The sequence below is a fragment of the Salvia splendens genome, chromosome 22 (assembly GCF_004379255.2).
Source record: "Salvia splendens isolate huo1 chromosome 22, SspV2, whole genome shotgun sequence".
In the NCBI taxonomy this organism is placed as follows: domain Eukaryota; kingdom Viridiplantae; phylum Streptophyta; class Magnoliopsida; order Lamiales; family Lamiaceae; genus Salvia; species Salvia splendens.
This window is the reverse complement of record NC_056053.1, coordinates 17,577,395-17,591,347: the sequence shown is the minus strand read 5'-3', so window position 1 is coordinate 17,591,347 and position 13,953 is coordinate 17,577,395. Positions and strand designations below refer to the sequence as shown.

General features: G+C 40.1%; 2 protein-coding genes and 1 non-coding gene across 4 annotated transcripts; 2 read left to right on the top strand and 1 right to left on the bottom strand.

Annotated features, from left to right (window-relative positions):
• The first annotated feature begins 668 nt into the window (after positions 1-668).
• Positions 669-3,023, top strand: LOC121786264 (pollen receptor-like kinase 3). The gene is made up of 2 exons (XM_042184862.1): positions 669-2,040; positions 2,460-3,023. Exons 1-2 carry the CDS (start codon positions 678-680, stop codon positions 3,014-3,016), a joined length of 1,920 nt encoding a protein of 639 aa, XP_042040796.1. The 5' UTR covers positions 669-677; the 3' UTR covers positions 3,017-3,023.
• A 341-nt stretch (positions 3,024-3,364) lies between these two features.
• LOC121786265 (protein NEGATIVE GRAVITROPIC RESPONSE OF ROOTS-like) lies at positions 3,365-5,218 on the bottom strand. 2 transcript variants are annotated; one of them, XM_042184864.1, is made up of 5 exons: positions 5,063-5,218; positions 4,471-4,989; positions 4,258-4,390; positions 3,570-3,614; positions 3,365-3,453 (listed from the first exon to the last, which is right to left on the bottom strand). In XM_042184864.1, exons 1-4 carry the CDS (start codon positions 5,066-5,068, stop codon positions 3,595-3,597), a joined length of 678 nt encoding a protein of 225 aa, XP_042040798.1. In that variant the 5' UTR covers positions 5,069-5,218; the 3' UTR covers positions 3,365-3,453; positions 3,570-3,594. The 2 variants fall into 2 exon arrangements, with proteins under 2 accessions (XP_042040798.1, XP_042040797.1); XM_042184863.1 differs by having other exon boundaries at positions 3,374-3,460.
• Positions 5,219-8,952: 3,734 nt separating this feature from the next.
• On the top strand, positions 8,953-9,414 carry LOC121788149. Its single transcript, XR_006047601.1, has one exon. It is a non-coding gene; the product is annotated as a small nucleolar RNA snR86 (small nucleolar RNA).
• Positions 9,415-13,953: the final 4,539 nt, after the last annotated feature.

Below are 13,953 nucleotides of genomic sequence, written 5' to 3'. Positions count from 1 at the left end.
TTGATATAGTTTTTAATTATTGAAATGTATTTTTTTTTAATTTGGTGAAATGTACTTCTCTTTTTTTTAATGGAATTTTTCCCTATTTGTGTCGAAATTTTAATTACATAAATTGTTTACTTCCGGAAATTGTTTAATTTGTGAATTTGTGATTTTTTTTTTATTTCGGGAATTCCGTTAGGAATTCCGCGGGGAATTCCGCCATTGTGCAGTGAGAATTTCGTATGATGTGGCAGTGCAGTGAGAAGTCCTTATGACGTGGCAGGAGGTGTTTTTGGGAATTCCGCCCCACTGCGGATGCCCTTAGCGACATGAGATATAATGAGTTGACACTACATGATAATAACACAAACTTAATTTATATGAATAAAATAACGATAATAGTGCAACACTGATTATATACTTCCGCACCGATTTATTATGCCATAAACAAAATCTCATTTTAAGGACCGAAAAACATTCATGTACATTGACAATGTCAGCGGAAGCTCAACCTCTCTTTCAATAACAAAACTCTTGATCAACTTTGCACTATTATTTTCCGTTACACCATTATTCACCTTCAATTTTAGTAAACCGTTGAATCATGACACATCATTCCCACCCCAAAATGAGGAAATCAAGCTACACATACCTCCTCGCCTGCACAGGAGGCGCATCATCTGCAGGGAGGTGCAATGACGACGACAACGGCCGCCGCCGCTGTTCGTCCTCTCATCATCTCCCTTTTCCTCCTCTCTTATCACACCACCACCCTCTCTCTCCCCGGCGAGGATGCTCACCTCATCCAATTCAAATCCTCGTTAAAGGACTCCTCCCCCCTCGACCCCACCTGGATCCCCGCCACCGACCCCTGCAACAAAAGGCGCCCATGGCTCGGTGTCGAGTGCACCAACGCCGCCTTCTCTACCGTCTCTTCCCTCCTCCTCATCAACCTCGGCCTTTCAAATAAAGATAGAGCTGAATTTGACGTGGCGCCGTTGGAGAAGCTTGAAACCCTAAGAGTCCTCAGCTTGGAAAACAACAGCTTCTCCGGCAAAATGCCGGAGTTCAACCGGCTCACCTCGTTGAAGTCTCTGTTCCTATCTGTGAATAATTTTTCCGGCGAGATACCAAACGACTTCTTCACCAGCATGGGGTCGTTGAAAAAGTTGGAGCTCGCTTCCAACAACTTCACCGGGAAGATCCCGGATTCGCTGCAGCAGCTCGATAATCTCAGTGAGATGCTGCTGCAGCGGAACCAGTTCACCGGCCCCATCCCCGCCTTCGAGCAGAAGTCCTTGCAAAAGTTGGATCTGTCTCACAACGATTTGCAAGGGGAGATCCCTCACACGCTAGCACGGTTTCCCGCATCAGCGTTTGAGGGGAACCCTGGCGCCTGCGGCGCCGCCATCAACAAGGCGTGCGGGGCACCAGGCGCCACGTCGCCTCCTATAGCGGAGGCGATCATGGCGTCACACGCCACCACGAAGTGGGTGGTGCTGGCGATCGTGGTGGCGGTGCTGCTGGTGACGATTATGTTTAAGAAGAAGGAAAAAGGCGACATGTTCAGCGTGATCGGAAGCGATCAGAGAGTGGACGATCGCCGCGAGCACGCGGTTGAGGTGCATGCGCCGAGCGTGAACCGGCGTATGGGCTCGGCGAGGAGGGCCGGAAACTACAACTTCAGCGGCAACAACAACAATTACGATAGGTTGCGGTCGAATTCGGTGAAATCGGGTGACCTTGTGATGATAAACGAGGAGAAGGGGGTGTTTGGGCTGCCGGATTTGATGAAAGCCGCGGCGGAGGTGCTCGGGAACAGCGGGCTGGGGTCGGCGTACAAGGCGACGATGGCGAATCATGGGGTGTCAGTTGTGGTGAAGAGGATGAAAGGGATGAATAAGTTGAATAAGGATGCGTTTGATGTCGAGATAAGGAGGCTCGGGAGGATACGCCACCGGAATATTCTGCCTCCGTTGGCGTATCTTTACCGGAAAGAGGAGAAGCTTTTGGTCACCGAGTTTGTGCCCAAGGGCAGCCTCATGTTTGTGCTACATGGTACTATTTCATTATCCTTAAGTGATGTTTGATTTTCTAGATAAAATAGTATCAAGATACAATCTAGATAGGTGGTGTTCAGTTTCCAAGATAAAATAATATCAATATATAATCTAGGATTGAGTTGTGAGATTATTTTAGTCATAGGTGTTAGCTATGACTAATTATCCCATGATTATCCAAGATTGAGTTTTGAGATTTAATCTCATGAACCAAACACACTACAAATTTAATCTCGGATACAATTTTGCAAACCGAACTCCCCGTTAGTGATATGAATACACAAACCATAAACTTAATTAATTAATTACTAGTAACTGATAAAAATCCAGTGGCTCATGAGACTTGTATAGTGATTTAAAATTTCTCTCTACAACGATGTAGGATATTGTGATAGTTATTTTTGTTTCATTTGCCAGGCGATCGAGGCATTGCCCACGCGGAGCTAGACTGGGCCACGCGTCTCGAAATCATAAAAGGGGTGGCTCGAGGGTTAGGGTTCCTCCACACGGAGTTGTCGGGGCAGGAGGTGCCCCACGGCAACCTAAAGTCGAGCAACATCCTCCTCTCCGCCAACCACGAGCCCCTACTAACCGACTACTCCCTCCATCCCTTAAGCAGCAACTCGCAGTCGCTGCAGGCCTACAAGTGCCCCGAGGCCGGCCTCCTCTCCCCCAAGAGCGACGTCTACTGCCTCGGTGTGGTGGTCCTCGAGGTCATGACGGGGAAGTTCCCATCTCAGTACCTCAACAACCAGAACAGTGGGACTGACTTGGTGCACTGGGCAAAGGAGGCTGTTTCGAACGGGAAAGTGGCGGACCTCATCGATCCGGAGATTGCCAAAGGGGGAGACGTGCTGCCCGAGATGGAGAGGATGTTGTGTATCGGGGCTGCCTGTGCGGAAGATGATCATGAGAAGAGGATGGAGATGAGGGAGGCTATAAGGCGTATAGAGGAGGTGCAACTTTGTGTTTGAAACCAAGTTAGTTGGTAGAATTATTTATGTTGCATGGTCATACTTTTGCTTCTATGTGTTGGACACAAATGTAAAGCTCTTTTTCTCTTGTCAATATTAATCGATTTTGCACACAAACACACATCTACATTGCAAGACTAAATATACTCCTACTTCACAAGTCAAGTTTTCTAGACCATGTATTGGTCAACTCTATATTCTTGTTTAGTCATTTGTGGAGTAATTTTGTAATGTACATTACTTGCCAAGGGACATGCACTTTTCAGCATTCCAATGTAAAAATATGATTCTAATTAAATATATTTGAATTTTTACTGGGCACTTAAGTTCCTGACTAGGCATCTTGGATGCACTTCCTTCATCCTTGCCCTTTTTTTGTCACATTTCATTGCATTTTAAGATTATCCTTGCTTTCCATCTTCGTTCCTCTTCTTGCTCTATTTCCTTACAATAAAACACCAATTAAAGTGATTTATTAAGGTGAGATGGATTGAGTAATAACAAGATTAGAAACAGAATCCTGAAGACTAGTTTTGAAGCATGAATGGATTACCTTGAATTTGCTGCTGATATAGCTCTCATAGATCTAGAAAAATATCTGGAACCAGAATACATATAATTAGTACTCCGTATTAAATAACAACAAAAACTATTATTGAAGTTTGATTCATTTACTAACTAAAAAACAGCTGCGATTCTAAATTAGAAAGGCTTTCATAGTTACAAAAACAACTTGGAATGCCAGTTACAAAAACAACTTCTAAATTAGAAATGTTAGGTGTTACAAAAACAACTTGTAATCAGAAGAAAGAAAAAGGGAAAAAGGAAAAGCATATTGACTGTTTTTTGTTTGTGAACACGGATTTAAGACCTGTAGCAAAATACACGAATTTGAATTTTATTTTTGGTTTGTATAAAATTTTCCCCTAAATACATGAACAGTATTTTTCACAAATCCCCAATCCAAACTAGATGTCACCATATTGAAAATCAAGAATGTTGTTTGGACTTTGGGTTTGCAAGAAAATCCAAAATAAGTAAAGTTGATTTACATTGAGATGAATTCCATGTAAATTTGAAAAGAAGAATAAATTTTTTGTATTTGAGACAATTAACCTAAGAAAAAATGTAATGAGCCTCTAATCTCATTCAAGAACTAGTAGTATCATGTATGTGGATTTCATTCATTTAACATGATGAATTTAATAAATTAATTAATTAAAAAAAAGAGAGAGACTTACATTCTGAGTGTGTCTTTACCCAATTATTTGGACTACTTGTGTCTCCCTTTTCCTCCTCGTTTGTGATCCGATTTTTATCCAAGTATTTCTGTGTTTGAGGATGCTTCTTCTTCCGTATCACAGTCTTCAAGATCTGTTACAAATAAAGCTCAAAATCAATCCCCCAACACAGTTAAGGTGTTGAATAAACCATGCAGCAATTACAAAACGAACCTTCTCCATTCTCGATCTATCCAAATTAGCATCAAGAAATGGATCTCTCAAGATAGGAGGTGGCGCAAATCCACCCCCACAAACAAAAGCCTTCCTAAGAAGAAACGATATCGACTTTCTGTATATGCTTCCCTTTCCTTTCCTGTCTTTTCCTGTGCTATTACTATATGCTCTTTCAACAAGGCCGGCTTCCTTCTCTGCTACCAACTCATCGCCTTCTTCTTCTTCTTCTTCTTCATCGTCAACTTCTTTATGAATGGGAAAACTCTCGAGCATTTTCTCTATTGGCAGATCAAAACGTTCCGATTCCCCAGAGGAATTCGAAGCATGCTCGTTCAGTAGTGCCCTCAGCTCCTTCTCGAATACGTCATCCGCTGAGGTTTCGATGGTGTCTGAATCTTCTAATTTGTTTCCAAACGTGCCGATGGAAAGCAAGGACGTAGGAGATTGTAATTGTGGCTCCGGCTTGATGGTGTTATCCTTGCCAATATGGATTTTGCTTTTCATCCAACTGAAAAACTGTACAAACTATAATCTGTTAAAATCCTATGTTAAGGAAATTTGTGCATCTATGTTGACACAGTGTGTATACCTTCATTTCTGGACTCTTGATGTAGTATATTGGGATGTTGATATTTGATTACAGTTTTTTAGTGTGGTTGTAGAGAAAGAGTAGTGTATGAAACTGTTAAAAGAAAGTCTGGTTTTTTGAGATATATAGTACTAGTTCTACTTCTTGGAGAGGTTCAGGTTCCAAAATAATTGTATTTCGGTGATCTAAAGGATTGACCTGAAAGTCGTTGCGCTAATCCAATTAACATCTATATACATATATAGCTAAATCAAATGGTATTCCGACATGGTGCATCAAAATTCGCTATATCGTATAGTACGGATTATTGGAAATTTGATACGGTATACTGAAAATCTTGTACGGTATTGGTATTGGTATTGGAAATGCTTCATACTGATAATCCAATATATCATAATTCAGTACAATAACAATATGTTATTTTCTCACACCGATATTTTCGGTGTGTCTGATATACGGTATGACATTTTTGGTACGGTATGTCGCCATCATGGATATCGTCGTAAAATTCCATTAATCAGTATGATAACTAATGTCAGCTTCACCTCCGACCCATGATAGCTCTCTGTCTTCATCCCGACGCTTCTTTTTCTATTGATTATTCCCTCTGTCCATGAATGTGAGGGCCATTTACAAAAAATAATAAAAGTAAAATGTGATACGGAGTATGGACATTCCAAAATAATAATATGAGACTTTCAGTGGTGGACAATTGAAGTATTTTTTTATTGATATACTAAAATGTTTCAACAACAAATCTGAGCTTATAAATCTCCTAATTTAGATTTCTCTATTTTGTTTTAGGGACACAGGCGGTGCAATTATTTTACACATATATTTATAAAATTTTGTTCAACTATTTTACATATTTATAAAATTCATAAATTTCTAATTTGGTTGACATATAATAGCTTTTTTTAATGTTCAATCAGACAAATTTGTCCTTCATTTTCAATTCCACATTCATTTTCATTGAAACCTTTATATCTTATTCAATAATATTAGCGATGGAAGTTGGTGGTTGGTGCTGGAATGAAATGGACCGTAGAAAGCCGTTGACCAATAAATTGTGTGATGAAGAAGATGTGAAGTTAACCTTACAAAAAAGCATGTCCATCTTAACTTTATACATCAAGAGAAAAAATTTCGACCCCAGAATTTTATTTTCTGGATTCGTCATTAGTTGTACGTAAGGTCACCAGATAGTGGAGATGCCCTTGATATTATTATATGAATATTTATAGATTTTAACTTGGATGAGTGGATCTCCATTCTAATGAGGCACGTTTCTTCCACGTGAACATGTCCATCCCTAGTCCCCCCACCCACATCACCTCATAAACACACAATCTTCACTACTTAGAATACTACAAATATATAACTCTTGTGATCAAGTAGCCATGGAAGAAGAGGTCCCCCGTCCCCACGCGTCGGACAGCAATAAAAACATAGGACTTCACCCTTCATCGTACCAATCAATCAACTCCTTAAACTCATCATCGCTCTTTGTTTATGTTTCTCGCATTTTGAGAACATTAATCTAAAATTCAGTCTTCATCTGAATGTGTGAGACGAATAGTATTGCAGGGAAAGAGTGGGAATTCCCATTAAACCTTGAAGCATATGTTTGCTTGGTTGGAGTTTCAATTTCACTATAATAAGTAATATGCTGTTATTGAATCCTAAATATAGTTGATTGGATGAGGCTCCACCAATCTCCATTCACCCATGTCAACCTATTTTGAGTCTGCGGTCCAAATCAACATCCTCGTATATCATGCACACAATCCCCATGCATGTTACTCAAATAGTATATACTTATATGAATGCCAAAGTCATTATATTTATGTAAGTTTTCTCTGTCTTATTCTAATAAGGCAGGTTAGAAATAGTAAAGCCCGGACTCTTCGCTAATAATTTGTTTATTTTAAGATAGACGAATTATTCGATTAAATGTCTTATTTGGTCTAGAACTTTTTCAGAGTTATAATTTCTCCCAGTAAAAGTACTCCCTCCATTAAGGTGGATGTTATTTTCTTTTTTAGTTTGTCTCAAAATAAATTCTCTCACATTAATATATAAAAACATATTTTTTCTTTATTCACTTAATACTATATTTTTAAAAATTTTCATATCATCATCTAGGTATGAGATCTACTTTATTTTGTTTTTCTTCTTTTTTGGGCTCCAAAATTTACAAGAGAGCAATGGCCCAAAACATATTTATCTTGGGCTAACGATTGGGTCAAAATATCATTTGTAAAGGTAATTTTCAACATAATGTCATTATAATCTCTTAAAAGTAAATAAAATAAGACCAAGGTTCAATTGGGGCTATACTATGATCATTTTTTATTTAAGTTGTAAGCAATATGTCACAGTCGTTCGAATCTTGTTTGGTATATCAAGTGCGTTATACTAGAAAAATATTTTGTTGGAAAATTCCGCTAAAACTTTCATTTAGTGAGTAGTATATTCCACCACTTTATTCAATGGAGGTGGAGGGGAGGAGCACCACTATGTGCTCGCAAGCACGTTGTAGTTCCATGGTATAGCGAGGAGGGCGAGGATTCACTGCCGTGCACAGCAGGGGCTGTGCTAAATAAACACAATAATTTAAAAGAACAGAAAAAAAGATAAAATGAAAGGAAAATGCCTGCATTTCATTATGTGAAGGTTGCGTTTTAAGGCATAGCCCCATCTATTAATTCTACTAACTAGGAAATAAATAAAAACAAAAAATACTTGCTTAGCCTCCAAGTCATGCTTGAACAGTGGCAGATTCAGGATCTGAAAATGGAGGTAGCGGAATATATAGTATTAGCTTGATTTAGTGTGGACGTGACTATTTTCTTCATTGTTAGGGGCGACGCCAGATGCAAACGGAGGGGGCGGACATGGTAATTTTACGTCCAATAAAGGCAAGTTAGTCGCGTGTAAGGGGCGACTGCTGTTGAAAACGTGAAGGAAATAGAGAAACCTCAAGCTTTTCATTTCCTAAGCCTTTTGGCTTTTCACTCCCAAGGTAACCTCCAAAATGTTTATGAGGTGCCTTATTGCCGAGACTCTTCATGTAGGTACTCCTATCCTATAAATAGGTGGAGTTTTGGGAGATGATAAACACGAACAACAAACATTCTCTCTTTTCTCTCAAGGTCTCTACATCATAGTGTGCATCTTAGGAGCATTGTCTAGCTCGATTCTTGGAACTCCATCAAGTTCGTCGGTGCCTAGCGGGTTTGAGGTGCTTCTACACGCTAGGAGGAAGTCGTTTTATCTTTGGGGGCAATACGCCATTCCGTGAGCACTAGCCGGGGCGTAATTTGTCTTGCGGAAAGAGGGCTTTCCTCGACTCGACTTATAAATTTGGTTTGCTTTATTTCCATTGTAATTTTCATTCCTCTTTTTTGTTGCAAGTTTCCTTTCGATTGTAATAGTTAGAGTACCGCTTGTACACGGCTTGGGAATCTCTTCCCATTATTTCTAACAGTCGAAAGGAAACTTGCAACAAAAAGAGGAATGAAAATTACAATGGAAATAAAGCAAACCTCAAGCTTTTTGGGGGATTGTTGAAAACGTGAAGGAAATAGAGAAGCCTCAAGCTTTTCATTTCCTAAGCCTTTTGGCTTTTCACTCCCAAGGTAACCTCCAAAATGTTTATGAGGTGCCTTATTGCCGAGACTCTTCATGTAGGTACTCCTATCCTATAAATAGGTGGAGTTTTGGGAGATGATAAACACGAACAACAAACATTCTCTCTTTTCTCTCAAGGTCTCTACATCATAGTGTGCATCTTAGGAGCATTGTCTAGCTCGATTCTTGGAACTCCATCAAGTTCGTCGGTGCCTAGCGGGTTTGAGGTGCCTCTACACGCTAGGAGGAAGTCGTTTTATCTTTGGGGGCAATACGCCATTCCGTGAGCACTAGCCGGGGCGTAATTTGTCTTGCGGAAAGAGGGCTTTCCTCGACTCGACTTATAAATTTGGTTTGCTTTATTTCCATTGTAATTTTCATTCCTCTTTTTGTTGCAAGTTTCCTTTCGATTGTAATAGTTAGAGTACCGCTTGTACACGGCTTGGGAATCTCTTCCCATTATTTCTAACAGTCGTTTTTACCACCTCTTCGACTGTTAGAAATAATGGGAAGAGATTCCCAAGCCGTGTACAAGCGGTACTCTAACTATTACAATCGAAAGGAAACTTGCAACAAAAAGAGGAATGAAAATTACAATGGAAATAAAGCAAACCAAATTTATAAGTCGAGTCGAGGAAAGCCCTCTTTCCGCAAGACAAATTACACCCCGGCTAGTGCTCACGGAATGGCGTATTGCCCCCAAAGATAAAACGACTTCCTCCTAGCGTGTAGAAGCACCTCAAACCCGCTAGGCACCGACGAACTTGATGGAGTTCCAAGAATCGAGCTAGACAATGCTCCTAAGATGCACACTATGATGTATAGACCTTGAGAGAAAAGAGAGAATGTTTGTTGTTCGTGTTTATCATCTCCCAAAACTCCACCTATTTATAGGATAGGAGTACCTACATGAAGAGTCTCGGCAATAAGGCACCTCATAAACATTTTGGAGGTTACCTTGGGAGTGAAAAGCCAAAAGGCTTTGGAAATGAAAAGCTTGAGGCTTCTCTATTTCCTTCACGTTTTCAACAATCCCCCACATTGGTTAGAGCACTGCAAGCTCAAACCAACACTAGACACAAAAGCATGCATGCAGACTCTATGCTCAATTCTCGAGAAACAATATTGCATTTGGAATAGTAGCTTGGGGCTTTTAACTTTCCATAGTCAACACTATCGGGCATACCGGCGGCCTGGTGGACGTGATGCCTTGAACCATTCCTCCTTGGTGTATACCGAGACAATAATATTGACACAATATTATTTACAAACTCATCAGTTCTCACGTTTGTGTCCTTTACTGGCCATGGAACACCACTTTGGATTCATAAGTGATTCACATGTTGAAGCGGCCCACACTTCTTCACTTACATAGGTGATTCTTTTCCAGGTATCCTGCAATACCCACCTCCTCGAGGTTTCTAAGAATCATTAAAAGTCAAAACTTAGCCTCTTACCACATGCAGGTTACAACACTCAATGCTTTCTAAAGAATGGGCGAAGATTAAAAATCTTCCGAGTGTTACAACTAGATTCATATAGCTTCGTTTTCCCATTGAACCAAGCCCATGGGATCTCCAATCGTATGGTTGGGTTACCACTATAATCATCTTTTAAGATGTGGTTTTCAGTCCCATTCCTTTTAGCAATTTATGCATTTGATCACGGTTTAAACCTTTTGTTAACGGATCCGCTAAGTTATCAACTGACCTTACATAGTCAACTGTGATAACACCACTTGTGATCAATTGTCTGACGGTATTATGTCGCCGACGAATATGTCGAGACTTACCGTTGTATAAGCCACTATGTGCTCTCCCTATAGCTGCTTGGCTATCACAGTATATCACTACTGTCGGCACTGGCTTCTTCCAACATGGAATACATTCTAGGAAATTTCTGAGCCACTCGGCTTCTTCCCCTGTTTTATCCAATGCGATAAACTCAGATTCCATGGTGGAACGAGCTATACACGTTTGTTTCGTCGACTTCCACGAAACAGCACCACCCCCCACAGTAAACACATAACCACTCGTCGAGAACGAGTCTTTTGAATCAGAGATCCAATTTGCATCACAGTACCCTTCAAGTACTTGGGGATATCTTGTGTACTGCAGCTCAAAGTTAATAGTATACTTCAAGTATCTCAAAACCCTACGCAGAGCTTTCCAATGTTCCTTGCTTGGGTTGCTCGTAAATCGGCTCAGCTTATTCACCGTACACGCAAGATCTGGTCGGGTGCAGTTTGTGATAAACATCAAACTCCCTATGATCTTTGCATATTCTTCTTGAGCTATAGGCTCACCCGTGTGCTTACTCAAATGCACGTTGGGTTCCAATGGAGTCTTAGCTGGCTCACAATCGAACGAGTGAAATTTCTTTAGCACTTTCTCAATATAATGAGATTGTGTCAGAGCAATTCCCTCATGATTCCTTTTAATTTTGATTCCGAGAATCACATCAGCTAAACCCATATCTTTCATGTCGAAATTTCTCTTCAACATATTTTTAGTTTCGTTGATAATGGCACTATTGCTGCCCGTAATCAACATATCATCTACATAAAGACACACAATAACAAAACCGTTATCTGTGTTCTTAATGTAAACACACTTATCGCACTCATTGATAGTGAATCCATTTGCCAACATCACGTTGTCAAATTTTAAATGCCATTGTAATGGTGCTTGCTTCAACCCATATAATGACTTTACCAGTTTGCATACTTTACGCTCTTGCCCAGGCACAACAAACCCTTCGGGTTGTTCCATATATATTTCTTCTTCCAAATCACCATTCAGAAACGCAGTTTTCACATCCATTTGGTGAATCTCAAGATTGTGCAAAGCAGCAATCGCTAGAAGCACCCGAATGGAAGTGATTCTCGTAACAGGTGAATATGTATCAAAAAAGTCATGCCCTTCTTTCTGCTTAAAGCCTTGGACAACTAGGAGAGCTTTGTACTTATCTATAGTACCATCGGGCTTATATTTCCTTTTCAGAATCCACTTGCACCCTAAAGCCTTACAGCATTCAGGCAAGTCTACTAACACCCAAGTGTTATTTCTCATGATGGATTCAATTTCACTATTGATAGCTTCTTGCCACCATGCTGCGTCTGGGCCAGACAGAGCTTTCGCCAATGACTTTGGTTCGTCATCCAACATAAAAGTTATGAAGTCGGGACCAAATGTTTTAGCAACTTTAACTCTTTTACCACGTCTTGGTTCAACATCCTCAGGAATTGACCTCGTCCTTTTTGAAGGATTAGAACTAGTGGATTCATCCATCATTCTTTCACTAGAACGATCCTCTTGCCTCTTGCAAGGGTATACATTCTCAAAGAATATAGCATTCCTTGACTCAATCGTTGTTCCTTCAGCCACGCCAGGCACAGCTGACCTATGGACTAGGAAACGATAGGCACTACTATTAAGTGCATGGCCAATAAAGATGCAATCGACTGTTTTAGGGCCTATTGCAACTTGTTTCGGAGGTGGCACTTCTACCTTCGCTAAACACCCCCACACTTTGAGGTATGAATATGAAGGTTTCTTCCCTTTCCACAACTCATAAGGAGTCACATCCCTATTTTTTAGTGGAATTTTATTCAGGATATGATTCGCTGTTAACACAGCCTCCCCCCACATGTTCTGGGATAAACCAGAATTAATCAACAGAGCATTCATCATCTCTTTAAGTGTTCGATTTTTTCGTTCAGCAACTCCATTTGACTGTGGAGAATATGGAGCCGTTGTTTGGTGAATTATACCACTTGCATGACATAATTCAGCAAACGGGGCTACATACTCACCACCCCTATCACTTCGAACACACTTAATTCGACAATTAAGTTGATTTTCGGCTTCATTTTTGAAGTCTTTAAACGCTTCAATTGCCTCATCTTTACTTCTTAATAAGTAAAGGTAACAATACCTTGTGCAATCATCTATAAACGTGATGAAATACTTTTTACCACCTCTTGTTTGTACAAATTTCAAATCACATACGTCTGTATGGATCAATTCAAGAGGTTTTGTGCTTCGCTCTACCGAATGGAACGGCAGTTTAGCCATTTTGGCTTCAACACACACTTCACATCTTTCTTGTGAGTTAAACTTATCTACTTTTAGTAAATTAAGATTTACTAATCTTTTTATAGCATTTAGATTTACATGTCCCAATCTTTTATGCCATAAATCAGAGCACTCAAGCAAATAAGAGGATGTGTCATCTTCCTTATTTCTTAATCCTTTTTCACGGTGAATGACCGTAACATTCAGCTCAAAAAGCCCATTCACTAGGTGACCTTCACCTATGAACTTTTCATACTTGGTCAATATAACCTTTTCACACTCAAACTCTAGTGAAAATCCATGATTTATTAGAAGTGAGCCTGACACCAAATTATTTCGGATGTCTGGGACATGCAGCACATCCTTGAGGGTAAGAACCTTTCCGGATCCTAATTTTAGGAACACATTACCCACACCAACCACATCGGAAGAGGCTTGGTTTCCCATACGTACTTTTCTACCTCCAACAGATTTGTAAGTAGAAAAAACGCTTCTCTCGGAGCACACATGACATGTGGCACCCGTATCAACAAACCATTCATTTGGAGTGTTACCATGGTTCACGTCGGAGACCATTGCGACCACCTCGTGATCTTTGTAGTTTATAACAGCACGTTCAAATAATTTGCACAATATTGTCTCCAACAATAAGTACACAATTATATCGAACCATATGTGCATTGGTATATTCAACACCACAAGCATCCCAATTATTACTACCAAGTCAAAATTGGTCTTGCTTGTCAACTGACAAACGATAAACACAATTCTCAAGAGAATAGATCTCAAGGAATTAACCATTTCGTAGCTCATGAACATTGGTACTGTTCGTTTCTTCATTCCAGCTTTGGTGCTCATGTTTCCTCCAACTTCAATTGGTATAATCCTGTCTTAGAAGAGTACACTAATTTGTCTTGCGACTGTTAGAAATAATGGGAAGAGATTCCCAAGCCGTGTACAAGCGGTACTCTAACTATTACAATCGAAAGGAAACTTGCAACAAAAAGAGGAATGAAAATTACAATGGAAATAAAGCAAACCAAATTTATAAGTCGAGTCGAGGAAAGCCCTCTTTCCGCAAGACAAATTACGCCTCGGCTAGTGCTCACGGAATGGCGTATTGCCCCCAAAGATAAAACGACTTCCTCCTAGCGTGTAGAAGCACCTCAAACCCGCTAGGCA